The sequence below is a fragment of the Nyctibius grandis genome, chromosome 4 (assembly GCF_013368605.1).
Source record: "Nyctibius grandis isolate bNycGra1 chromosome 4, bNycGra1.pri, whole genome shotgun sequence".
In the NCBI taxonomy this organism is placed as follows: domain Eukaryota; kingdom Metazoa; phylum Chordata; class Aves; order Nyctibiiformes; family Nyctibiidae; genus Nyctibius; species Nyctibius grandis.
In genome coordinates, this window is record NC_090661.1 from 1,521,188 (window position 1) to 1,548,073 (window position 26,886).

Here is a 26,886-nt window from a genome sequence, read left to right on the forward strand (position 1 = left end):
TCCCAGCGTGTGGCTGTGCTGGTGGCTGTGCATGTCCCTGCGTATCCCTGCATGCTGCCGTTCATGTCCCCATGCTGGGGCCGTGTGTGTCCCCGTGTGTGGCCGTACCAATGGCCGTGCGTGTGGCCATGCGTGTCCCCGCGTGTGGCCGTGCCAGGGCCGTGCGTGTGGCCATGCGTGTCCCCGCGTGTGGCCGTACCAATGGCCGTGCGTGTGGCCATGCGTGTCCCCGCGTGTGGCCGTGCCAGGGCCGTGCGTGTCCCCGCGTGTGGCCGTGCCAGGGCCGTGCGTGTCCCCGTGTGTGGCCGTCCCGGGGCCGCGCGTATCCCCGCGTGTGGCCGTGCCGGTGGCCGTGCGTGTCCCCGCATGTGGCCATCCCAGGGCCGCGCGTGTCCCCGCGTGGGTCCGTGTCCCCCCCGTGCGCACACCGACGCCCCCTCCCTCCTCCCCTCCCTCCCTCCCCGGCGGCTGCAGTTTCCTCGCCCGCCAGCAGCGAGCAGCAAGTGGCTGCGCGATCGGGGCGCACCCGCACACACACACACACACACACACCCGCACACACACCCGCACACACCCGGGCGCAGGCGGGCGGGCAGCGGGGAGGGCAGCACCGGGCTCCCGCGGGGCTCCCGGCCCCCGCCGCCGCCGCATGCGGGTCCCCGCCGCCCCGCCGCCGCCGCCCGCGGCCCCCGCGCCCGCCCCGCCGCCGCCGCCCGCCGCCGTTGTCTGATGAGCCGCGGCCCCGCCGAGCCGCCGCCCCGCCACCATGTACCTGCACCCGGAGGCTGCCAGCGCAGGTGAGCCCGCCGTGCCCACCGGGGGGGACACACGCACACACCGGGGGGACACGCACCCACCGGGGGGGGACACGCACAGCCCGGCCCCGCCGCGGGGACCGATCCGTGCCGCCCCCCCGGGGCCGCGGCGGCGGCCGCTGCCCGGTTTCCCCCCCTTCGCCTCCCCGGTTGCGGCTCTACCGGAGTGACCGGTCGGGAGTTACCGGTAGTTTAGGGAGAAAAAGTCACCGCCGCCGCTTTCAAATGAGTCACCACCCTGCAGAGCTGCTGGAGCCCCGGTAGCCCCGGTGGCCCCGGGACAGCCCAGCACCCCCCTCCCGGGGCGAGCACCCGGAGCCGGGCAAACCCCAGCCCCCCCGGGGTGAGCCCCCAACCCCGCTGGGTGCCAGCACCCAGCGAGCAGCGCATCACCCCGCTCCTCATCGCTCGCCCCCTCCATCCTTCTGGGGGTCCCCTAGCCCCGGTCCCCAGCGCCGTCCCTCTGGGGGTGGGCGACTGGAGAAGGGGCTTTTACCGGTGGGGAAGGGGCTTTTACCGGGGTGGTTTTGCTGAGCTCATGCTCCGAAGGCTTCGGTTGGCCCCGTACCGAGGAATCTGGGGCGCTGCCGGGGAGGTTTTGGGTGTGCAGGCGCCCGGTGAGGGCTGCCCGAGCTGCCGGCAACCGGTGCGGCGGGGAAGGGATGCTGCCGGTGCGCCGCGGCTCACCGGGGCCTGGCAGCCCTCACCCACGGTGTCCCGGGGCCCTGGGGAGCTGGCGCCGGCGGGCAGAAGGACAGCGTGTCCTGCGGTGGCGTGGGGACGTGCCGGCGGGGCCACGGGCAGAGCGGGCGCTGTCGGTGTGGCTGGGGCGAGCTGCAGGCGCTGGGCAGAGCCAGGCCTGCGGGAGCCAGCAGGTTGGGGCAGCGCTGGGGACCGCCACACGCTGTCACCCGCCGCAGGTGACAGCGTCAGTGCTGCCCCGGAGTTGGCAGCTCCAGACAAGCCGCCTTCGAGGGGAAGTTTCCGCCGAGCCGGAGGCTGAGCGCTGCCTCCGGGAGCAGCTCGGCCCCGTGCCACCCCATCCCCGCGACCCCACGGGGCAGGGGAGCGTGGCGTGGCACTGCCAACCGCTTGGCCCAAGGTCACCCGGCGGGTCGGTGGCAGAGCGGGGCTGCCAGCCTGTCCCCGCCGGCAGCAGCGTGGCAGGGCTGCCCTTCCCTCCCGGTGCCCGAGGTCTGCACCTGAGTTATTTCCCCTCCAAACTTCACATCTACCCCCCAGTTTGCCCCCTTGCCCCCACTGGCCACCCCGTTGGCACTTGAAGGGCCACCAACGGCTGCCTGGGGGGCTGCCAGGCTGCGAGGTTCAAAGGCAGAGGCTGAGCTGGCAGGGTTCGGGGGGCAGCACCCCTCTTCCCCCTCCCCAAGCCCCGTGGCCCCCGGCTGTGGGTCTCCCATCACGCGGGTGTTTGCCCACGTCACCGGTGCCGTGGTGCCCAGGGCGGTGGTGGACCCCCGCGCTGGCAGCTCTCGGCTGGTGCCAGGACACCGTCTGCTTAATTCCCTGTTTCCCCTGGCCCTGCTTTGCCTCCCGTGCCACTAACCCGTGCCACACGGGCGTCGGGTCTGTCCCCTCCACCGATGGAGCCTGGGAGGGTGCTGGGGTTACTGGTGGCTCACACCCCCGCTGGGTTTGGCAAGAGCCAGGCGTTTGCCACGCCGCATCCCTGGGTGAGGTGGCACCGGCCTCGTCCCCTGCTCCATGTCACCGCTTTGGTGCCATCTGCGCCGTGCTTTGCAGCCAGGGGAAAGGGGGCTTTGGGGGGGTCCAGGGGGGGCTGTGCTGGTGGCGGGGCCATCACCGTGCTACCCGTGTCCCCTGACGTGCCGTGGCCGAGTGTGAAGAAGAGGCTGGGTTTGAGGGTGGGTGCCCTGGGTGCCCTCAGTGCCACAGGGACAGGTGTCCCCCACGCCACCACCCCGCTGGCTCCGGGGGGCACCGGGGCAGCTCCCTCCTTGCCGCTGCGATGCCATCCACCCCCCTCCATCCCCATCCCTGCTGCCAGCACCAGCTTGTCCCCTCTCCGGGGAGGTGGTTGCACCCCAAATCCTTCTTCATCTTCTCAGTGCATCAAGCGGGTGCTGGGGGGGCTCTGGGTGCCCCCCCACCCCACATCCCCACCTCCATCCGTGCCAGCCGGCGCGTGCCGAGCCGAGCCGTGCCGCGGCGGCCCCGGGGAGGTGGTGAATCAATAACCAGGCGGCCGGTTGTTTTCCCCCGGCGTTGGCTCCAGGCGGGCGATGGAGGGGTCCTGCGTGCCGGGGAGGGGGGGCTGAGCAGGTCCCCAGGGCTGGGACAACAGCTGGGTACCAGATGAGCTGAAATACCCCTTGGAGCGAGGCTGGGGGGGAGGATGAGGAGGGGGGGACGTGTGACAGGCAGACAAAGGCGGCTGGCAGCGTGCGGGCTGGCCGGCCTCGCTGGGAGCCGGGCACCTGCTGCAGCCACGCGTCCCGCACGGCGCCAGCAGCTCCAGCCACCCCCCAGCACCCCCATCCTGCTCGGGGTTGGGGTTCACCTCCCTGCCAGCCCCCCCCACCCGGGGAGTGGGCTCCAGCGCGGGGGGATGCTCCTGCCTGCATCTTGGAGCATCCCTCAGGGCCTCACCCTGTCCCTGCGTCCCCCAGCGCTCGTGTCCCCCCCCATGGCAGCTCCATCCCGTGGCAGTGGGGTGGCCGTGCAGGTGCTGAGCACCCCCCTGGGGTCTCTCACCCACTCCCTCCCGGGGGTCCTGCCCCCTCTTGCTCTCTCCCCACCACCTCCGAGCCCTTCCACCTCCCCGCACCCGGTGTGACCCACGCGCAGACGTGTGACACGCGTGTCCCAGGACCCAGCAAGGGCAAGGGCTGTGTGTGGGGGGGGGCTGCAGCCAGGCTGGGGGTCCCCCCCCCCCCCCACCACACCAAGGAGCAGGAGAGGAGCCGGAGGCGGCTTTTCCATCGCCTCATCTCGCGATGCCGGGGAAGGGCGGGGGAGCGGGGAATGAAGACAGATGCAGATAATATCGCTGCCACCCCCCCCTCCCCTGGCCCCCGGGGGCTCCGCCACAATATCTATTATAGATGGATCCAGCGAGGGAAGGGCTGTCGGAGGCCGCCGGCGCGGCCGCCACGCAGGGGCTGTCTGCACAGGCAGAGCGGTCCCCACAGCATCCAGCCGGGGGACAAGCGAGGGGCCAGGCTCCCCAAGGCTGGGACAGGGGGTGTGTGGGGCCAGGGTGGGCTCAGCGGGGTGATGGAAGGGCTAGTGCCAAGCGGTGGGTCCTGCGTGCCCGTGGGTGCCAGCCTGGGTGCGGTACGGGGGTGCCCCATGAGCACCCCCCCCCCCGTGCCCTCCCGGTGTCCCCAGGCGGCTCCGCTGGCAGCCCTGCAGCAGGAGGGAGAGGGTCACCTTGGGGGGAGTTAATGAGGTTTGAAAGGGAAGCGGCCGACGGCGCTGGCGGGGATGGAGCCGGGGCGGTGGCCGAGGGACAGCGTGGCGCAGCGGCCCTTCTCGCTGCCCTTCCGCTCGGGGACATCGTGGGGACAGCGCTGAGGTTGTGCTTTGGGGGGCTCCGGGCAGCCCTGAAATGGGGGGTGTGTGCAGCCCTTCCCCTCTGGCTGGGGCTGGGGGATGCTGGTGGCTGCAGGGGGGCAGTGGGTGGCTGTCCCCACTCCCCCGTGGGTGGCTGTCCCCAATCCCCCGCAGGTGACTGTCCCACTCCTCTGCAGGTGGCTGTCACCACTCCCCCATGGGTGGCTGTCCCCACTCCCCCATGGGTGACTGTCCCTGCTCCCCCATGGGTCACTGTCCCCACTCCCCCATGGGTGACTGTCCCACTCCTCTGCAGGTGGCTGTCCCCACTCCCCCATGGGTCACTGTCCCCTCTCCCCCATGGGTCACTGTCCCCTCTCCCCCAGGGTCTCAGCACGTGGTACTGGAGGGTGCAGCCCAGGGTGCGCAGGAGGGTTTCCACCAGCCCCACATCCCCCAGCCACCTCCCCGCACCCCTGTGTCCCCAGTCCTCCATCTGGGGCCTTCCTCAGCCCTTTGTCCCCTCCTCTGCCTCCTTTCTCCTCCCCTCCGAGCTGCCTTTCTCCATCTTTCCCTGTACTCCCCACCAGCCCTCCTCTTCCTCCCCCAGCCCCGCCAGCCCCCTGCTTTGGAGGCTGATGCTGAGCGTCCCTGTGAGGCTCCTGTCCCCATGGTGGCCCTCCTGGCCACAGAGCTTGGTGTTGGTGTGGGTCCCGGTGGCACTGGGGGACGCTGCCTGGGGTGGGTCACGCAGCCGGGGAGGCTGGCAGGGCTGGGCATGGCACACGGAGCCTCCTCGCTCCTGTCCCCCGGGAGCCGCTGGCTTTCTGCCTCCCTCTCTCCCGCTGTCACTCGAGTGCCCGGGGATGATGGAGGGCCCTGGGGCGAGAGGCTAAGTGGTGGCGGTGCGAGAGCTGGCAGTGCCACTCGGCATGAGAGCCCAGCCTGCTCCGCCGTGCCTGCTGCCGCTGCCGGGAGAGGCTTCTGTGCCAGGCTGGGGCTGCCTCGGGCTGGGGGACAATGCCCGGGGGCTGTGGGTGATGGCTGGGGGCTGTGGGGCGATGCCTGGGGGCTGTGGGGTGATGCCCGGGGGCTGTGGGTGATGCCTGCGGGCTGTGGGTGATGCCTGCGGGCTGTGGGGCGATGCCTGGGGGCTGTGGGGTGATGCCCGGGGGCTGCAGGTGATGCCCAGAGGCTGTGGGTGATGCCCAGAGGCTGTGGGTGATGCCTGGGGGCTGCAGGACGATGCCTGGGGGCTGCGGGGTGATGCCTGGGGGCTGTGGGGTGATGCCTGGGGGCTGCGGGGCGATGGGTGGGGGCTGTGGGGTGATGCCCGGGGTCTGCTTGGGGACAGGCACGACCAGGACCGCAGGGCTCATGTTTTGGGGCAGGGATGCCATGGAGCAGGAGCAGAGCAGCCCCCAGCCCCGTTGGGGTCGAGGAAGGGTGTCGTGAGGCTGTGGGGAGCAGGGAGGGTGATGGAAACCCCGTGGGACACGGGTGTGGGGACAGAAAAAGGGCTCAGGGGGTCCGGGAGGAGAGATGTGGTGGGGACCAGGCACAGAAACCGCACGCCTCTCCGGAAATCCTCGGCCAAAAATAGCCCGGCACCGGGGGAAGGAGCGCCTTCGCCTGCCAAATTCTCCCTCTGCCGCACGCTCCTGCTTGCAGCCACCCCGGAGGGGGTACGGGTGGCACCCCCAGCCGGTGTGGGGTGGGGGGGGGCTCACCTGTGGGTGCCGTGGGCTCCGCTGTGCCGCCAGGTTCTTGCTCTGCCCCTCACCGTGGCATCGGGGCGTGGGGGACACATCCATGCATGGCAGCAGGATGGGACAGGGGACGTGTTTTGGGAGGGTGTCCTCCTCCCCCAGTGCCTGCAGGGTGGGGATGGTGCCCCCAGGGGGGTCTTGGGTGCTGGGGGAGAGGTGCCAGGTGGGGGTCTGCGAGAGTCCCGAGGCAAAGCCCCCCGGGGTGGGCAGCTCGGCGTGGGGGACAGATTGACAGCTCCGGGGGCTGGACAGATGGTTGGATGGAGAAGCAGATGTGTACGAGGGATGGAGGGATGGAGATTGATGGATGTGCTGGAGAGGGGGACGCGCGGAGAGACAGACAGACGCACAGATGGAGGACAGACACCCCTCTCGCCCCGGGCACGCCTGGGGTGCTGAGCTGTGACACTGTGCTGGTCCTCTACTGGGGCAGCAGGATGGCCGTGGGGCTCCTGATGTCCCCTGATGTCCCCAACATCGAGCAGCTTGTGCCCACGCACCCCAGGGCGGGTGGCACCGCCAGCCCCAGCCGTCTCAGCCCTCCGCCTTGCCAGCTCTGCCTCAGGGCATGCCAAAAGCCTTGAAACAGCCCCAAAAACGCCCGGCGGGTTGTTTCCAGGGATGGCAGCGAGGCCTCGTCCCCCCCCTCCTCGGAGGTTTGGCATCCCTCCGTGCCAAGCTCCGCTGCCATGGTGCCACCCTGCCGTGGTCCTGCCCTGCGCCCGCCCCGGGATCCTGCACAGGGGAGCGAAAGCTGCAAATTCGCAGCTTTTTCAGCTGCAAACCTAAAAATAAGAGGTTGGGGAAATATCTAACAAAACGAGTGGGAGGATGAGAAGAGGAGGAATTAACGGCCTGGCGCCAGGCGAGCGGCATCTGGGGAGCCCCGGCGTGGCAACGGGGCCGCCTCGCTCCCCAGCCCGCAAGCCCTCCGCCGCGGCACGTGGCACAAGGGGATGCTCTGATGCCCCCTCTCCCATCACCATCATTCCCCCCCCACCCCAGCACCATCATCCCCATCCAGGCTCACCATCACATCCCACCCCGGCTCCGTGGCTCGTGGTGGCCTCAATGGCCACGTGCCACCGCATGGAAGAGATCTCCATCCTCTGTCCTGCACAGGAGCCTTTTGCTTGGAGGGTGGCCCGGAGCTCAACTGGGTGCCCCTCAGGGTGCTTGTGCTGCTCCGGGGCCGGGGTGAGGAGCTGTTGGTCAAGGCTGAGTGATGGGATGGGCACAGGGTGGCCCTGGCACGGGGAAGGTGACCAGGGGGGAAAGGGGTGTAGGTGCCCTTGAGCGTGAGGGTCTCGCTGTGCTGGACTGGAGAGCGGTGTCTGTCCTGGAGAGCTGAGTGTGCGCAGGGCCACCGAGGTGCCCAAAGCCACCGAGGTGCACAGGGTCACCGAGGTGCATAAAGCCACCAAGGTGCCCAAAGCCACTGAGTTGCCCAAAGCCACCAAGGTGCACAGGGTCACCGAGGTGCCCAAAGCGACCAAGATGCACAGGGTCACCCAGATTCACAGGGTCACCAAGGTGCCCAAAGCCTCCAAGGTGCCCAAAGCCACCAAGATGCACAGGGTCACTGAGGTGCCCAAAGCCACCAAGATTCACAGGGTCACCCAGATGCACAGGGTCACCAAGGTTCCCAAAGCCACCAAGATGCACAGGGTCACCCAGATTCACAGGGTCACCAAGGTGCCCAAAGCCACTGAGATGCACAGGGTCACCCAGATTCACAGGGTCACCCAGATTCACAGGGTCACTGAGGTGCCCAAAGCCACCGAGATGCACAGGGTCACTGAGGTGCCCAAAGCCACCGAGGTGCCCAAAGCCACCGAGATGCACAGGGTCACTGAGGTGCCCAAAGCCACCAGGACGCACAGGGTCACCAAATCCATTCGCGTGTCGAATCCATTCACTCATGCTCTGGAGGAGCTAATCCTGCGCCCACGGGAGCGGTGGCTTAGGGGACGTGGGCACATGGTGGCATGCTGCCACCAGCCCCCTCTCCCACAGACACAAGGTGGCTCCGATGGGTGCAGGGAGGTGGCCCAGCGCGTGGGTCCTCCGTGCCAAGGCGCACGCTGGCTGGGACACAGGGGTGTGGACCCCCCGGTGCGTGGGGCTGGGGTGGCTGTAAACAAGCACCACGTTTGTCACCCACTCTCAGGGCTGTGTCCCCGTGGCCACGCAGCTCCCCGTGTCCCCTCCAGCCCCCTCGGTGTCCCTGTGCCCAGGGCCACCTGCCCCATGGCACCCCCGTGCCAAGCATCCCAACCGGGGAGCTGGTGGCCCCAGGGCAGGGACCCAGGGCTGGGGACAAGCGCCCTGCTCTGCTTCTCTAATTAACCAGCGCTAATTGCCTGGAAAACGAGTCATTTGCATCGTGCTGAGGACAGCGGCAGCCCGGGGGTGCCACCGTGTCTCCCCCAGCCCTGGGGACACGGCACCCACCTGTGCCCAGGGGTTGGGGGCTGAGCCTGGGGGTCACGGGGGGCTAGGAGCTGTGCTGGCAGTGAGCCCTTCGGGGGGTCCCTGCCATGCCACCACCTCTGCTGGCAGCGTGTCCCATGTCCCCTCGCCTGTGCCAGCTCACGTTGAGGATGAGCTTGACCCCGTTGAGGATGAACTTGACCCCACAAGGACCGAAGCTCAGGGCTAAGCCCGGAGGGGTTATGGGGTCACTCTCACCCCACTTTGAGCATGTCACGGTGTCCCCAAGCTGGCATTTGGGGGGCAGAGGAGGGCTCACCCCCATTCCCAGCCTGCCCAGTGAGCCCGTGTGAACTTGAACTGGTCGGGGTCCCCCAAGGGGGGCTGCCCCCAGCCCTGGCCGCCGGCACGGCTGCGTTACACCCCCCCAGCAGCTTCTCCAGCTCGGGTTTATAAATGTTAGGAATTAAGGGCTGGTCCCAAATTCCCTCCTAGGCAACAGTTGCTACGCGAGGTTTATACACAGGCTCCTCGTGAGCGGGGAGCGATGCCGGGGGCCCCCCTCGACGGGCTGGGAGGGTGGCAGCACGTGTGCCAGCTGTCCCCCCAGCCCTGTCCCCTGAAACCCCCCGGGGTGACTCTGCCACCCTCCTGTCCCCTCCATCCCGGCTGCTTAAGGGGCTTTTATAACCCCTTTGTGGCCACCAGCCCCTTGGCTTCTCTTTTTTAGGGGTGCTGGTGGCACTGGGGACACTGGTGGCACCGCGTGCCAGGGGGATGCCTGAGCCCCCAGCCCAGGATGCTCTGACTCGTTGCAGCCTCTGAGCCGCTGGCAAATTACATTACAATAACAAGGGCTGCGGGCAAATTAATTATTAATGATTATTGTTTAATATTTATACTTCAGGCGGGGCTGCTTCGGCCTCGCCGCTTCCCCGCTGGCTCCAACGATGGCCCGTCCCCGTCCCGGGGTGCAGAGCTGGCTGCGGGGTCCCCACGGGGATGCCACAATGGGGGGTCCTGCCAGAGTGGGGCTGAGGGTCCCACTGGACCCCCCCCCCGAGCCACCTTGGGTCCATACTCATCCTCCCACGGTGCCAGGGCCACCACGCTCGCTGGCAGCATGGCCACCAGCTTGGTGGCAGTGCCAGGGCTGCCAGATGCCAGGGACAACCTGTGCTGGGTGATGCTGGAGAAGCAGGGGGGTCCACCCCCGCTTTTGGGGTCCCCAAGGTTGTCCCCATGGCCAGTCTGGGGACAGAGGAGCCCATTGCCCGACCCCCCCTCCAGCAGCCCCTGCCAAGCACCTGCGCTGCCGTTTGGGGTGAATCGGTGTGGGTTTGGCTGCCCCAAAGAGGGAACCCATGTGGTGGGGGGGTGGTGGGGGGCCCCGAGGGGAGAGGGCACGGATCCAGCGAGGAAACGGGCTGGCTTGGGTGGAGGGGGTGGGAAAGGGGAAAGGGAAGGGGAAGGGGAAGGTGAAAGGATGGGGAAGGGATGGGGATGGGGAAGGGATGGGGATGGGGAAGGGGAAGAGGATGGAGAAGGTGGAAGGATGGGGAAGGGATGGGGATGGGGAAGGGATGGGCATTAGGAAGGCACAGAGGAAAGGAAGGAGGAAAGGAGAAGGGGAAGGGATGGGGATGGGGAAGGGATGGGGATGGGGAAGGGGAAGAGGATGGAGAAGGTGGAAGGATGGGGAAGGGATGGGGATGGGGAAGGGATGGGCATTAGGAAGGCACAGAGGAAAGGAAGGAGGAAAGGAGAAGGGGAAGGGATGGGGATGGGGAAGGGATGGGGATGGGGAAGGGGAAGAGGATGGAGAAGGTGGAAGGATGGGGAAGGGATGGGGATGGGGAACGGATGGGCATTAGGAAGGCACAGAGGAAAGGAAGGAGGAAAGGAGAAGGGGAAGGGATGGGGATGTGGAAGGGATGGGGATGAGGAAAGGATGGGGATGAGGAAAGGATGGGGATGGAGAAGGGATGGGGATGAGGGAGGGATGGGGATGGGAAAGGGATGGGGATGGGGAAGGGATGGGGAAGGGGAAGAGGATGGAGAAGGTGAAAGGATGAGAAAGGGATGGGGATGGAGAAGGGATGGGAAAGGGGAAGAGGATGGGGATGGAGAAAGGATGGGGATGAGGAAGGGATGGGGATGGAGAAGGGATGGGGATGGAGAAGGGATGGGGGTGAGGAAGGGATGGGGATGAGGAAGGGATGGGAAAGGGGAAGGGGAAGAGGATGGAGAAGGGGAAGAGGATGGAGGAGGTGAGAGGATGGAGGAGGTGAGAGGATGGAGAAGGGATGGGGATGGAGAAGGGATGGGGATGAGGAAGGGATGGGGATGAGGAAGGGTGGGGAAGGGGAAGGGGAAGAGGATGGAGAAGGTGAAAGGATGAGAAAGGGATGGGGATGAGGTAAGGATGGGGACGAGAAAGGGATGGGGATAGGGAAGGGATGGGGATGGGGAAGGGAAGGGGATGAGGAAAGGATGGGGATGAGAAGGGATGGGGATGGGGAAGGGGAAGAGGATGGAGAAGGTGAAAGAATGAGAAAGGGATGGGGATGAGGTAAGGATGGGGATGGGGAAGGGATGGGGATGAGGAAGGCACAGAGGAAAGGAAGGAGGAAAGGAGAAGGGGAAGGGATGGGGAATAGGAAGGCAAAGGGGAAGGGGAAGCAACACGCAACCACAGCCGCGTTGGCGGCGTGGCAGGAGCTGCAGGCGGCACGTGGTGACGCTGTGACCGGACACGCTGGCACCCCCGGGGTGCCCGCAGGGATTAAAGCCTTCGCCGTGCTCCAACACGGGCTCCCGGGGAGCGCTGGGGCCGGGAGCCCTGGAGGGGCCGGCGGGGAGGCCGCCGGGCCGGGGTGTTCCATGGGGTCGGAGCCTGTTCCCTGCGGTCGCTCTCCCTGTCCTCGCCCGGCTCCCCCCGGGGTGCTGCGGGCAGGGTGCTGTGCCAGGGGACACCCCGAGCCGTGGCTCTGCTCTGCTCCCCCCCAGGGACTCCCTCCCGCGACGTCCTCCTCGTCTCAGCCATCATCACCGTCAGCCTTAGCGTCACCATCGTCCTCTGCGGGATCTGCCAGTGGTGCCAGCGCAGACTGGTGAGTGTCCCCAGCGCAGACCGGTGGGTGCCTGGGGTGGGCAGCGGGCACGGGGCACCCCCTTCCTCCCTTCCCGGTGTCCTGGGGTGCGCTGGGACACGGGTCCTGGCTTCCCTGTGACCCCGGGGCAGGGGTCCCGCTGGGTGGGGGGCATTGGGGTGCACGGAGGGGGGGCAGATGCCAAGAGCTGCCAGCTGCAACTTTTATTTTGCTCTTTAGGAGATGTGGTAATTAAATATTTGGGCCCAACCGTTGGCATGGCAGGGGAGTTCCCAAATCCATCCCTAGATATATCTGTAACGAGCTGGCCCCTGTCCTGCTGGGCACACTCCTGCCTGGCAGAGCCCCGGGGGAAGGCAGCCAGCACATCCCTGGCAGCGCCGGGTGCCACCACCCGCTGTGCCCAGCACCCCTGGGGCACCCAGCTTCCCTCCCCGAGCCTTTGCCTTGGGGCAGCGCTCCCTCCTGCTCAGCATCCCCTTCCTCCTCCTCCTCCTCCTCCTGGCACCACGTTCTCGCCTGCGTTTCTTTCGCCATCGAATCTGGGTCAAGTGCTGCGACGGCGGCTTCTCTTCCCGCGCGGGAGATGCCCACCCCAGCGGTGCTGGCAGCTGCCCCCGGGGCTGTGGGAAGGCAGAGATGCCCCCCGGGAAGGGGAACGGGGGGTCTGAGGTGGCATGGGGACGGTGGAGGGGATGTGGGGGCATCCCTGTGCCCCCTGGCAGGATCAGCCCATGGGCATCCAAGGAGGGAGGGCATCCTTGTGCCTCCTGGCAGGATTAGCCCATGGGCATCCAAGGAGGCTGAGCATCCTTGTGCCTCCCAGTAGGATTAGCCTGTGGGCATCCAAGGAGGGTGGGCATCCTTGTGCCTCAGAACAGGATTAGCCCGTGGGCAACCAAGGAGGTCGGGCATCCCTGTGCCCCCTGGCAGGATTAGCCCTGCTCGGGCAGCTGCTCCCATCCTGCCTCAGCCTCCCCACACCTGCACGAAGTAGTTTCTGCTCCTAATTGGTCGCTAATTGGCATTAATTGCCCTCTTGCCCGCCCTGGCTCGGAGCAGCCACTGAACCCTCGTCGGAAATGCCAGGGAAGTGCCCTGATTACCAGCCCCAGTTCGGAGCCAGCGCCCGCTTCGTTAGCACAGCTCTTCCCTTTCGGTGGGGATGGTGAACTCAATTAATTCAGGTTCAATTAATCCTAAAATTACCCACTTTAAGTGGGAGGGTACCTAGGGCAGCAGCTGCTGCTCTGTCCTTGGGGTAACCCAGGGCACAAGACCCCCTGTGCCCTCCAGCCCCTTGGGGACGGTGCCTGGGGGGCGAGGGTGGCCGGGTCAGGGTCTCCCCGGTGCCTTTGCCAGCTCGTAGGGGCCGAGGGATGAAGCGTCGGGAGTTTTGCTGCCCCCATCAGCGGGATGGAGGTGCCCCCCACGGAGGGGGTCTCCGTGCCACCCCCTGTGCCCCCTCCCCGCAGGGTAAGCGGTACAAGACTTCCCTAGAGACCGTGGGGACTCCGGACTCCAGCCGAGGCCGCAGCGAGAAGAAAACCATCAAGTAGGTGCCAGGGGTAGGGGGGGAGAGGGGCAGGGGGCTGTGGTGCCAGGAGTGGGACTGGCACAGCCACAGCCTGCTGCCACACGCCGTCCCCCAGGCCTGGGGACACGTGCCGCATCGGTGCCATCCCCGCTGGCAGCGGGGACGTCCCTTTGTGGGGACAGAGGTGGCCGGGGGACCGAGCGATGGGTGGTCCCCACTGTCATGCCAAAGCCACTGGCGGGGTGGGGTGGTCTCCCTGGTTGGGGTGGGGGTGTCCTCATGTCCCCCAGAGGGGCTCCAGGAGATGGGGAGGGGCCAGCACCCTCGGGTGCCCCTCCTGGCTCACCCACTGACTTGGGGATGGAGCCATGGGCACCTCAGCGCAGGTGGCCCCAGGGGTGCCCCCTAGTTCTGCACCCCCTGGCGCCCCGCAGGGCTCTGGGAGGAGCCGGGGGTGCTCACCAGGAGGGAAATATGGACACATGTGCCAGGGATGTACGGACACGTATGTGACACGTGTGCCGGGGACGCACGGACACGTGTGCCAGGGATGTACGGACACACGTGTGACACGTGTGCCAGGGTGCACGGACACATGTGCTGGGGATGTATGGACACATGTGTGACATGTGTGCTGGGGAGGCATGGACAAGCGTGCCGGGGATGTATGGACACGTATGTGACACGTGTGCTGGGGACGCACGGACACGTGTGCCAGGGATGTACGGACACATGTGCCAGGGATGCACAGACATGTGTGCCAGGGATGTATGGGCACGTGTGCTGGGGATGTATGGACATATATGTGACACACGTGCCAGGGATGTATGGACACACGTGCCAGGGGTGCACGGACACGTGTGCCAGGGGTGTATTGTATGGACACGTGTGCCAGGGGCACATGGACACACGTGCCGGGGACGCACGGACACGTGTGCCAGGGGCACATGGACACACGTGCCGGGGACGCACGGACACGTGTGCCAGGGGTGTAGTGTATGGACACGTGTGCCGGGGATGTACGGACACACGTGTGACACGTGTGCTGGGGATGCAAGGATGCGTGTGACACGTGTGCTGGGGATGCACGGACACATGTGCCAGGGATATATGGACACACGTGCACTGGGGACGCACGGACACGTGTGCCAGAGACGCACGGACATGCCAGGGATGTACGGACACGCGTGCCAGGGACACGCAGGCACGTGTGCTGGGGACGCACGGACACGCGTGCCGGTGCCACCGCGCCAGCCCTGCTCTTGCCAGCCCCTCTCTAACCCCCCTTCTCTCCTCCCCAGCTGGCCCAGCCGCCCGCTCCCGTCTCTCCGCAGCGCTCCGTCCGTCTGTCCGTGTGTCCGTCCGTGTGTGTCGGTGTCCCGGGGCGGGCGGCCGCGCTCCCCCGCTCTCTCCGCAGGATTTTTCCCTCCTCTCCTCTCGCAGGAATTCAGCTTTTCTCTCTCTCTTGTATTTCCCTTCTCCTCCCGCCCGCGTCTCCGGCCGCTGTAGCGATCTAGACAGAGACTTTTGGAATAACAATGACACCACAGTGCAGCAGAAATGGAGCTCCTACCCTCCCAAGGAGTTTATCCTAAACATTTCACCCTACGCCCCGTACGGTGACCCGCGCCTTTCCCTCAAGTGAGTCTCTCCTCACCGCCTTTACTCCGGGTAGTGAGTATACGGGGCAGCACCCCCTCGCCTTCCTCCTCCTCCTCCTCCTCCTCCCCGCACGCCGCCCCATGGAGACGAGCAACCCCTCCTCGTGACCCCCCCACCCCAAAACCCCCCTCACGCCGACGCAGGACGGGGTTGCGCGTTGGGGGCGTGGGAACGGGGGGTCCCCCTCCACCCCCACCCTGGGCTGCCGGCGAGCGGGACCCCCACCCTCACCCCCACCCACCCACCCCGGCCAGGACCCCTTTTCTTTTGCAGTGCTGATGTCTCTCTTTCTCTCTCTGTCTGTCTGTCCGTCTCTTGTCCGTCTGTCCCCCTCCGGCTCTCTCCCCTTCTCCTTGTCCCCCCTGACCCTTATCACACGGCTCCCCCCCGTCCGTCTGTCCGTCCGCCTCCCTTGGTGTCTGTCTGGGGGGCTCCGGCCACCGACCCGGCCCAGTGGCTCTCTGTTATCAGGGGCCAAGCTGACGGCGTCGGCCGCCGCGGGGTTGGCCGGGGACCGCGACGGCCGCCCCGGGGACAAGCAGCGGCTCGGCGAGGACGGCCTGAGGAGCAGCGTCTCTGCCCACGGCGAGCCCGGCGCGGGGAGGGCGGCGCGAGGCCGCTGGCACACGGTGCAGAGCCACTTGGCCGCGGGGAAGCTCAGCCTGTCCAAGTGAGTGAGCACGCACGGGCCGGCACGGCACCCCCGCCGCGGGCCACCACCAGCGTGCCCTGGGCCACCACCGGCGTGCCCCTGGGGCCACCCGCTCCCCTCTTTGGGCTGTGCTTGGATGGGGGGGCCACCAAGAGACCCCTACCCTTGGCCACCGAGGCGAGGGGCTCCCCTCTTTGGGCTGCGCTTGGATGGGGGGGCCACCAAGAGACCCCTACCCTTGGCCACCGAGGCGAGGGGCTCCCCTCTTTGGGCTGTGCTTGGATGGGGGGGCCACCAAGAGACCCCTACCCTTGGCCACCGAGGCGAGGGGCTCCCCTCTTTGGGCTGCGCTTGGATGGGGGGCCACCAAGAGACCCCACCCCTGGCCACCGAGGCGAGGGGCTGCCCAAGCCCCCCAGCAGCGTTTCAGCTCGGAGGGGCACAAGCAGGAGGAGCACCTTTGGGTGCTGTCCCTGGCACGTTTCCGAGGGTGGCTTTTGCCCGGTGCCGGTGGGAAGCGTCTCGGCGTTGCCATTAAGGCTCCCTGGGCCAGTGGCACCATCTTGGTGATGGCCCAAAGGCAGGAGCTGGTGGCCTGTGTCCCTGTCCCTGGGATGCAGCAGTCAGGGATGGCACATGGCATCGCCCTGCCCCACGGCACAGCCACCAGCGCCTCGGTGCCAGGGAAGAGCTGGGGACAGTTGGTGGTTTATGGGTTTTAGGGGCACAATCCACAGGGCTTGTGGTGGGTGGGGGGTCTTGGCCAGACCCCCCCCCACTGCCAGCAGCGACCGTAGCTCTGCCAGGGTGGATGGCACTGGTTTATCTGGCTGTGGGCGCCGTCCTGGGTCTGCTCTCCGGTTCCCTGTGCCAGGGGGGTGCAGCAGCCCGGGTCTGAGCAGCCGGCGGGGCCAGCAGCAGCCGTGGCACCCTCGGAGGGGTCGGTGGCAACGGTGAAGGCGCTTCCCAGGGCTGGCATGCCTCGTCCCTGCTGCTTCTTCCAGCCTTGTTGGCACGGAGGAAACCTTTTCAGAGGAGAAAGGCCGGTCCTGCCGCCTTGGATAAACCCCAACTGGCTCCTGGAGCCCCAAAGATTGGCGTCCCCCACCCTGTTTGGAGCCGTGGCCACCCGTTTGGCGTGATGCCGGTGTGCTCTGGCAGGATTAGCCCGTGGGCATCGTAGGAGGTTGGGCATCCCTGTGCCTTCCAGCAGGATTAGCCCGTGGGCATCCAAGGAGGCTGGGCATCCCTGTGCCTCCCGGCAGGATTAGCCCGTGGGCATCCAAGGAGGCTGGGCATCCCTGTGCCTCCTGGTAGGATTAGCCCATGGACATCCAAGGAGGCTGGGCATCCCTGTGCCTCCCGGCAGGATTAGCCCGTGGGCATCCATGGAGGTCGGGCACCTTTGGCCATAGCCAGGCTCGGTGGAGAAGCGAAACCCCCCGGGAGCCAGCGGGACGTGCCAAGGCGGGTGCTGCGGGCGAGGGCAGGGTTAAGGGGGTGAGGAACCCGCCGGCGAAGCACCCTGCCTGCCAGCATCTCTTTTGCGCTGAGCCTTTGTGTTTGGGAGTATCCAGGGGGGGTCTGGCTGCCATCCCCCTCCCCGGCAGCGCGGACAGAGCTCGTGCCTCCGGCTGGCGCCGCGCCGAGAGAGAGGAGCCAGATTTAGTTTCCTGTGACGGAGAGGTTGTAAATTGAACTAATTTTGGGTTCGGTAGGAAAGCGAAAGGAGGTCGGCGGCGGGCGCGGGGGGACGACGCAGCGCCCAGGCAGTGCCTTCAGCCCCAGCCGTGCCGCCGGATCCATCCCAGCTCTCCGCTCCTCTCCACTCCCTTCCTTTCTCTCTCTTTTTCTCTCACTTTTTGCTCTTTCTTCACCTCTTTTTATTTTTTTAAGCTATTTATCCTCCCCCCTCCCTCTCTGTCCCCCCCCCCGCTGCTGGCACTGCACGATGCTGCGCAGGGACTGGGGTAGGGTCAGCGGCTGCTGCTGAAGGCATCAAGGACCCCCCGAGGGCTTTTGCCAGCCTGGCTGGACCCCCTGGTCTCGCAGCCCCGAGGGCATCGGCGCCGTGCCCGGGACTCCTGCCCGGCTGCATGGGCCGTGCCACGCATGTGCTGCCGTCCCAGTGCGGGGCCAGCTGCATGGCCAGCGACGGGCACCGCCGCTTCCCCGCCGGCCCCTCGCCTGCTTTTCCCTCTCCGCCGCCCAGACAAAGCCCATCTGCCCCAGGCTGGGCTTCTCCGTGCTCCCCGTCCCGCCGGGGCCACGTCCCCATAGTCCCCCATACCGTGATCAGGGGGGCTGGAAGTGTGGCCGGGCTCCCACCCCGGTGGGGTCCCTCTCTGCTGGCCCTGGGGACACCCGGCTAGCTGGCACGCCACGTCCCCTCCATGGTGGCAGGACCCCCAGCCAGCACAGTCCCTCGAGACTGGGGGGTGCTGGGAGGGACGGGGACGGGCTGGCTGGCAGCACGTGAGCGGGCGCCGCGGGACTCGCCTTCGCGCCGCAGCCCTAATTAATTAGCTCGCAGACGATGTTCGGCCGGCGCGCTGCGAAGGCACCGGCTGCGCCCGGGACGGGCAGGATGGCAGCGGCACGAGAGCCCCGCGCCGGCGGCGAGGCCGAGCCGGGGCCGAGGGGCAGAGGAACGGGTCGCTGCATGGGCTGGCCGCTGCCGGAGCGCTCCCTGCGCTGGGGCATCTTCTCTCTAACTCTCTTCTTTTCCTTCCTCCAATTTTACCCCTTCACCTTCTTCTCCTTTCTCTCCTCTCCTCTGCCCTTCCTCTCCCTAAGTTTCGAGGACTCCACCTTGTCCACAGCCACTACCCTTGAGTATATCCCCACCTCAGCAGGCGACCCCAAATGCCAGAGGCCCCGCACGCTCACGCGCCAGCAGAGCCTCCAGCAACCCCTCAGCCAGCACCAGCGCGCCAACCACAGCCAGCCCACCACCAGCCAGAGCCTGGGCCACCTCCAGGCCCACAGCGGCTCCTCCGCCGGCAACCCCCGGGGCTCCCGCGGCGGCCCGCAGCGCCAGGGCATCGCCGCCGGCTCCAAGCAGCGCACGGCTGGCGGCCGGAGCCGCTCCAACCCCGGCAGCTGGGACCACGTGGTGGGGCAGATCCGCAACCGCGGCTTGGACATGAAGTCCTTCCTGTAAGTGTGCGCTCTCTCCATTTCCCGCTCTCTCCATTTCCCGCTCTCCCCTTCTCTCTCCTCTGCTTGCTCACCCTCTCCATCACTCCATTGCTCTCCCCTCTGCTCTCCCCTGCTCTCTCCATCGCCCTCTCCCCTGCTCTCTCCATCGCCCTCTCCCCTGCTCTCTCCATCACTCTCTCCTGTGCTCTCTGCTCTCTCCTCTGCTCTCACAATTTCCCTCTCCTGTGCCTTCTCCTCTGCTTGCTCACTCTCTCCTGTGCTCTCTCCTGTGCTCCTCTCCTCTGCCCTCTGCTTTCTCCATCGCCCTCTCCTCTGCCCTCTGCTTTCTCCATCGCCCTCTCTCTCTGTTTCTCTCTCAATTGCTCTCTCCTCTGCTCTCCCAGTTTACCTCTCCATCGCCCTCTCCATCGCCCTCTCCATCGCCCTCTCCATCGCCCTCTCCATCGCCCTCTCCATCGCCCTCTCCATCGCCCTCTCCATCGCCCTCTCCATCGCCCTCTCCATCGCCCTCTCCTCTGCTCTCCCAGTTTCTCTCTCCTGTGCTCTCTCCTCTGCTCGCTCAGTTTCTCCATCTCCCTCTCCTCTGCCCTCTCAATTTCTCTCTCATCCTCTCTCTCTGTTTCTCTCAATTTCTCTCTCATCCTCTCTCTCTGTTTCTCTCAATTTCTCTCTCATCCTCTCTCTCTGTTTCTCTCAATTTCTCTCTCATCCTCTCTCTCTGTTTCTCTCAATTTCTCTCTCCTCTGCTCTCCCAGTTTATCCCTCCATCGCTCTCTGCTCTCTTCATCTTTCTCTCCATCCCTCTCTCCATCACTCCATCACTCCATCCCTCTCTCCTCTGCTCGCCCCAGTGCGGCCGCTCAGCTCTCACCACCTTGGGGAAATGCTGCCCGTGGCCGGTGGGAAGAGCCGGGTCCCCTCCAGCCCCATCACAGGGGACAGGGGTGGCTCACCCAGCCCAGGGGCTCAGCGAAGGGTCTCATGCCACCCCCCAACTTACTTTGCCCCATGGCCTTGCTGCGGATCACCCACCACATCGCCGGCCCACGTGGGTGCTCAGGTCCCCTTCGGTCCCCAGACAGGGCAGGGGTGGTCCAGCCCATGGGACGGCCACCGGCGTGGTCCCCGGGGAGTGACATTGCCCTGGGGAGGTGGCAGTGGCCCCGCTATCGCTGCCTGTCAGGCTGCCTTCCGCCGGGGCTCGGGGCTGCCAGAGCCGTGTGATCTTTAATCTGGCTTAACCCCATCTCCTGGCTCGGCGCCGCCTCGCCAACCTCAAACGCTGCGCGCTAATCCGAGTCCCGCGCTGCCGCCGGATCTCGGCACATGACATTGGCACTCCTCCGCAGACCCACTCCCCCCCCCGCCGCCACCATCCTCCTGGGGGTTCTCCTGCTCCCCCCGGCCTCCGTTTGCCCCCCAGGGTCCCTCCGGGCAGGCAGAGGCACCCCAGGGTCACCCCTCTGGGCTGGGTGCCCCCTCTGGGCTGGGTGCCCCTCTCTCTGCCCGCCCAGCGCCGTGCCAGCTCTGCCCTCTCCCACCAAGCAGCTCTTTGCCATCTCCATTTGCCACCATCCCGACGTGGCAATGCCATCCCGGGGGTCACGTTCCTCCCTGTTTGCCCAGCACCGGCGCTGGTGCCAGCCTTAACTGGCAGAGGGGGAGCCGAGCCATGCCAAGCTGGTTCCCCACGGAGGAGCCGCTGCCATTTGTCACCGTCGCTTTCCGTAGCCGTTCACTTTGCTTTTGGTCTTTATTCTGTTTACCCCGTGGCATAAACATGGTTACGGGCCCCGGTGATGCCAGAGAGGGGCAAAGAGCCTCAGCCGTGGCACCGCCATCTCCTCGTCCAGGGAAGGACGCTGGGACCTTGCTCCCTTCGCACTGTCCCTTGTCCCCAGCCCCTCTGGGGTATCTTTTCCCCCCCTCGGCAGCACCTCGGCGTCCTCCCTGCCTGGACCGGTGAAGGAGAGGGCTGGTGGCCGTCCCCACGCGTGCCAGGGTCACTGGCACCCTTCTCCCCGCAGCCCTCGGCGCCCATCCAGGACATCGCCTCCCACGCAGGAGGGGGGTCCCCCGGGTTCCCTGCCTGACGCTGTGTTCTCCTCTCTCTTTCTCTCTCTGTGCCTCTGCCCGCGGGGCCGCCCGGGCAGGGAAGGTCGGATGGTGGTGTTATCCCTGGTTTTGGGACTCTCAGAACAAGATGACTTTGCCAATATCCCTGACCTCCAACCCGCCGGGACGCAGCCGAACGCTGAGCCGAACGCTCAGGGGGACAAGAGGTACGAGCGAGGACCAGGGCAGTGCCGCAGGAGGACGAGACCCAGGGTGGAGGAGGAGGAGGAGGAGGAGGAGGAGGAGGCTGGCCTCGTGGAGCACCAAGGTTGGAGCGGCACAGGGTGGCCCGGCGGGCACGGTGACATCTGCGGCTCTCCTCTGCCGGCACCCACGATCAGCAGCACCCAGAGGACCCCCCCCCATCCCTTCCTCCTCCCTCCCTGACGTCCCCTCCTGCTGTCCCCAGCCCCCCGCCCTGGCTGCATGCTGGGGGGGGCGCAGGGCAGGGGGGAGCCCCTGTGGTGCAGAGGGGGGGACCAGGCTCGCAGGGACCCCCCGACAACGCATGTCTCGTGCACCGTGACGCTGTGACGTGGGCGGGTGGCTCCCCTGGGGACACAGGGACATCCCTGCGGTGGCATGTGCTTGAGCCCCAGGGCTCACCGGGGACAGAGCAAGCACCCCAAGCTTGGGGGGACACAACACCCCCTCCGTTCTCCTCCGAGCGAGCTGCATGGCGGCGTGGCACAGAGCCCATCCGGGGCTGGCGGGACCCGAGGGGCCCCGCGGCACCGGGACCGGCTGCTCGTCCCCTCCGGAGCAGGGAGGGGGTGTGAAGGCGGCGGGCGCTGCCTCCCCCCCCGCACGCTCGGCGTGTTAATGAACTGGCACCGTTCTCACCCACCGGCTATTTTTACCCCGCTCCGCTTTGGTTTCGCTCCATCTTTTAGCACTTCCCTCCCCGGCGTCGCGCTGCAGGCGCCGTGCCGTGCCGTGCCAACTGCCCCGTGCCAAGCGAGGCGATGGGCGACAGGCACAGGGGGGGTGGGTGGCTGTGCCGCGGCAGGACCCTCTGCTCCCCGCTTCCCCCCCACCCAGCTCGCTGGCCCGAAGCCCCGTCCCGGCGCACGCATGGCCTCCACCCCCCCCTGCTCCCCGTCCCCGCGGGGGTCCGGCCTGCGGAGGGGACGGGCTCCAGCACCCTCCGCTCTCCCCCACCCCCCCGTCTGCCCGCTCTCCTGCCTCCAAATATCTTCTCCATCCCTATTTCTCAGCTTCTTCCTTCCAGCCCGTCCCCGGCAGCTCCAGCCCGGTGCCTCGGCGGCTCTCCCGTCCCGGCGACGCTCCGTCTGTCCATCCTTCCCTCCCTTCCCTCCCGCAGGTGGACGATGCTGATCCTCCTTTCTCTTGCTCTCTCTCCCTCTCTCTCCCTCGCTACCCGTGACCTCCGGCACCCACGGCTCCACCGGCACCTCCTCGCCCAGCGATCCCCGCCGCCGGCTCCTCCACCTTCATTTTCTAACCTCACTTTGCCTCCCCCCAGCTCCCTCGGCCTCGCCGGTCCTTCCCCGGGGCTGGGGACCCGTGTGCGTGTGTGGGTGTGCGTGTGCCTCCATCCCCATCACCCCCACGTCCTTCCCCTCCTCCGTGCCCACGTGTGCTTGGCGTGTCGGTGCGTGTCCCGTGGCATGCGTCGTGGCTTGGCCATGCGTGTCCCCTTGGTTTATCACCGTGTCTCGGCGTGGAGGTGCCTGTCTGTGTGCGCATCCCCTCCCTCTCGGCTCTGTCTGGAGCCCCCCAGGGCTGCCCCGTCCCTGTGTCCCCTGTTGTCCCCCGTGCATGGTGGCAGCGTGGTCACCGCTCTGTGTGTGTGCCCAGCTGCCCACCCTCCCGCCGGGCTGCTCCCTCCCCGGCACCGTGCCCACCGTCGCCACCGGACCCGGCTGTGACAGCCGGGGTGTGCGGGGACAGCTGGGGCAGGAGGAAAGGGGGGTGCCAAGACCCCACCACAAAGCACCGTGGGTCGGCTGCGCACCCAGCCCTGTGCCATGCGTGGGTGAGAGCCACGGGTGCCAGCGGGGACCTGGTAGCCATAGGGCCAGGCAGCTGCCTCTGGCATCACTGTGGGCTCGGGATGTGGCCCAGGGGCACACGGGCAGCGTGGGACATGCTGCCAGGTGGCGTGGCACAGGACCCAGGGCACCAGCTGGCACCAGGCTAGTGGGTGCAGCGGGTGGCACGCAGACGGTGGCACAGCCCTGGGTGTCCCTGCAGCCCATCTCTGCCCACGTCCCGGCTGGCACCGCAGCATCCGCGGGGGCCCGGGGGGACCCTCGCTGTCTCGCCCTCGCCTCAACCCCCCTCCTCTAAGGCTCCTCCTCTCTCTCCCCAGGTTGCCAGCCGGCGGCAAGGCGGTGAACACGGCGCCGGTGCCCGGGCAGCCGCCGCATGACGAGTCCGACCGTAAGACGGAGCCGCGTTCCTCCGTCTCCGACCTGGTCAACTCCCTGACCAGCGAGATGCTCATGGTGGGTGGATGGGGTGCGCTGGGGGACGGGCTCCCCAGGGGTGGCAGCCCACCCTGGGCATGGCCTGGCAGCTCTTCCCAGTGCCCACCCTGTGCCACAAGCGCCCTGGCACGTCCCAGCCCGAGCCGAGGCGACGCGGCTGTCCCCGCCCCGGGCTGGCACGAGGGAGCGGTGCCGGAGCCGCGAGGGACGGGCTGTCAGGAGGAATTTGGTTAATTGGCACTCCCCGTCCCCGGGACGCGTGGCACGGAGCCAGGAGTCATCCTCGGAGGCGACGGCGGTGACGGGGAGCCGGGGAGAGGCTGATGCCCTCTGACAGCTCACGGGGCCGGGGGTCGGGTGCTGGTGTGAACCGAGTGCGGGTGCTGCAACGGGGGGGACGGGGCTGTGCAGACCCCACTGGTGACCCCCTGGCAGCCCCCTGCTCACCACCCCTCTCCCCCCCCGCCACAGCTCTCCCCCGGCTCCGAGGACGACGAGGGCCATGATGGCATCACCCGGGAGAACCTGGGCCGCATCCAGTTCAGCGTCGGCTACAACTTCCAGGAGTCCACCTTGACCGTGAAGATCATGAAGGCGCAGGAGCTGCCAGCCAAGGACTTCAGCGGCACCAGCGACCCCTTCGTCAAGATCTACCTGCTCCCCGACAAGAAGCACAAGCTGGAGACCAAGGTGAAGCGGAAGAACCTCAACCCGCACTGGAACGAGACCTTCCTCTTCGAAGGTAGGGACTGGGATGGACTGGAGTGGACTGGGGTGGGAGCGGAATGGTTGTGGGACCCTCTGTCCTCCCTCCTGGGCTGGACCAGCTCAGCTCAAGCTGCCAACGTGGTGGCCATCGGTGATGACATGGGTTGGCCAAGCCATCGGTGATGACATGGGTTGGCCAAGCCATCAGCGCCAGGTTGGAGGTGTTTGCGTCCCATGAAGGGGACACGGGGGGAGGCTCCTTCTGCCCCCAGCAAGCACCCACGGGTGGGTGCACACAGGGGAATTCATCTGCTAGTAGCCACCGCAGTGGCCCGAAGCCACGAGAGGTGCCCCATGCTGTCGTCTGCTCCCCGTCCACTGCCTGGTGCCAACATCTCCCCATCAGCCCAGGCGAGGTGGGGTGGCACCGGGTGCTGCTCGGCTCCTCATCCCCCTCTGTCTCTGGCCCAGGGTTCCCCTACGAGAAGGTGGTGCAGCGGGTGCTGTACCTCCAGGTCCTGGACTACGACCGCTTCAGCCGCAACGACCCCATCGGGGAGGTGTCCATCCCCCTCAACAAGGTGGACCTCACCCAGATGCAGACCTTCTGGAAGGACCTGAAGCCATGCAGCGATGGCAGCGTAAGCCCCTGGTCCTCCTCCCACCCCCTGGGGACAGTCATTGGGGGGGACGCTACGCCCTGGCCCTGTGGGGACCCACCAGGGCCACCCTCTTGCTACTCCACCGGGGACGTTTTCTCCTTTGCGAGAAGGTTCGACATCCGATGGAGAGGTTTCTCTTCCCAAATCCTTATATTAAGGCACTAAGTAGCCCAAATGTCTCATTTTGGGTCAAAACAAGCTGTTCCAGGTAGATCTAAAATGAAAGTTTTCTTATTCTCCTGCCTCCAGCAAGACCAGAAGATGTCCCACTGGGGATGGCCCCGTTTCCTCCTGCCCTGATTTTCTGTGCGTCCCCAAAGTCCACCCTTGGGACAGCTCTGAGATGTCCCAGCCCAGCACCATGCTCCCGTGGTGGGACATGGGGGCTTTGGGTGCCCCATCAGGGCTTGGGCTTGGGTGGGCACCCACCTAAGAGCCTCCGTGGGTCCCGCAGGGAAGCCGTGGGGAGCTGCTGCTGTCGCTGTGCTACAACCCCTCGGCCAACTCCATCGTGGTGAACATCATCAAAGCGCGTAACCTCAAAGCCATGGACATCGGGGGCACGTCAGGTACGAGCTCTGGCTACCACCACGCCGGGCATCACCGCCTGATGCCCAGCCGGGGGCTGAGAGCACCTCCTGTCCCCCCCCAGACCCCTACGTGAAGGTGTGGCTGATGTACAAGGACAAGCGGGTGGAGAAGAAGAAGACGGTGGTCATGAAGAGGTGCCTGAACCCCGTCTTCAACGAGTCCTTCGCCTTCGATATCCCCACGGAGCGGCTGCGGGAGACCACCATCGTCATCACCGTCATGGACAAGGACAGGCTGAGCCGCAACGACGTCATTGGCAAGGTGGGTCGCACGGTGGAGGGTCCCCAAGCCGTGGAGGGTCCCCAAGCCGTGGAGGGTCCCCAAGCCATGGAGGGTCCCCAAGCCATGGAGAGACCCCAACAACGTGACCTGCCAAGGGATGGCACCCGGGGCACAGCCGTGTCCCGTGGCTGGTGGCAACCAGTGCCATGTCAAGGTGGAACGTGGTGGGGGACCTTCGTGCTGCCTTTCCCTGGTGACAAATGAGTGTGGTGACCTCTGATGATCCCTCTATCACCAACCAAACACGTCGATGGGGATAAAACCAGGGAGGGGGTGGCTGAGGTGCTGGCATCCCCCGGCGTGGGCACAGCCCGGAAGGGACATCATGGTGGTGGCACAGGGAGTGGGATGGGGACAGGAGCGGTGGGTCCAAGGGCTGCTTTGTCCCCGCAGATTTACCTGTCGTGGAAGAGCGGCCCCGGGGAGGTGAAGCACTGGAAGGACATGATCGCCCGGCCCCGGCAGGCGGTGGCACAGTGGCACCAGCTGAAGGCCTGAGCACCCCCAGGACTGCGGGGTCGGGGTCCCCCTTCGCAGTTCCCCCCCCACCCCACCCTGTCACCCCTCCGGGGAGCTCCCAGCGAGGGACACCGTGGTAGGAGGGCGATGGACCCCCCAGCCCCCTCCTTCCATCTCTCCCTGGGGTTTGAGGGGGGTCATGCAGCCACCCGAGACCCCCAGCCCAGAAGGGTGCCAGAGCGATGACCCCCCCGTCCCCACCACCGGGCAGGACTTCTGCAAGTGCTTCCAGCCCCGGTCCCTGGGACCCCCGTACCCCTTCCTGGCCTCGCCCCCCCACCCATTTCAGGGGGCCAGGCTGTGGGTGCAAGAGGGACCCCCACCTCCCCTCCCTAAAACCCTCAGCATCGCCCAAACGGGGCCGTGGAGCCCCCCCCGGTGCCCTCCCCGAGCCCCCCCGGCCACGCTGGGCTGCGGGGGGCCCCCCGGGGGCGAAGGGCAGCCCCCCCTCTCCGGGGATCAGAAGCCATGACCCAGTTCGTTAGCCAAAGCGGGCTCGTTTTTGTGCACTGCCTTCAGCCCCCTTTGATGCTTTACCTCCGTCCTCGGGGTCGGTGGGAGTGGGGGGGGTCGATAATCCCATCCTGGGTTCACCCCCTGTGTGGGGACCCCCCATCCCAGCTCTTCCCCCCCCCTCCATGTCCCCATGGGCAGGGGACTGACCCCAAACCAGGCGGTGGCCCCACCAGGGCGATGCTGAGCCCCCTCCAGCCTGACCCGGGCACCAGGGCGATCAGGGACGCCCGTGAGCCCAGCGCTGGGGTCCCTGGAGGATAAGGGATGGAGCGGGTGCCATTGTCCCCATCCTGGGCCGGTGGCATCCCCAAGGCCAGGTGCCAGCAGCGTCCCCCCCCAGGACGCACGTGCCAGACCCCTGCC

The 26,886-nt window shown here is 66.9% G+C and overlaps 1 protein-coding gene across 1 annotated transcript; it reads left to right on the top strand.

The window, feature by feature from the left end:
- The first annotated feature begins 766 nt into the window (after nt 1-766).
- Nucleotides 767-25,986, top strand: SYT7 (synaptotagmin 7). Its single transcript, XM_068399530.1, has 14 exons — nt 767-797; nt 7,464-8,090; nt 11,561-11,664; nt 13,140-13,219; nt 14,711-14,842; nt 15,318-15,533; nt 18,312-18,674; nt 20,831-20,959; nt 23,128-23,263; nt 23,717-23,987; nt 24,425-24,594; nt 25,070-25,184; nt 25,268-25,467; nt 25,882-25,986. Exons 1-14 carry the CDS (start codon nt 767-769, stop codon nt 25,984-25,986), a joined length of 2,679 nt encoding a protein of 892 aa, XP_068255631.1.
- The last annotated feature ends 900 nt before the right edge of the window (nt 25,987-26,886 follow it).

Coding starts and splice junctions, on each gene's coding strand:
- SYT7 (XM_068399530.1), top strand. CDS start 767: ATGTACCTGCACCCGGAGGCTGCCAGCGCAG. Junction 18,675..20,830: donor TTGGACATGAAGTCCTTCCT/GTAAGTGTGCGC, acceptor CCGCCCGGGCAG/GGAAGGTCGGATGGTGGTGT. Junction 25,185..25,267: donor GGACATCGGGGGCACGTCAG/GTACGAGCTCTG, acceptor GTCCCCCCCCAG/ACCCCTACGTGAAGGTGTGG.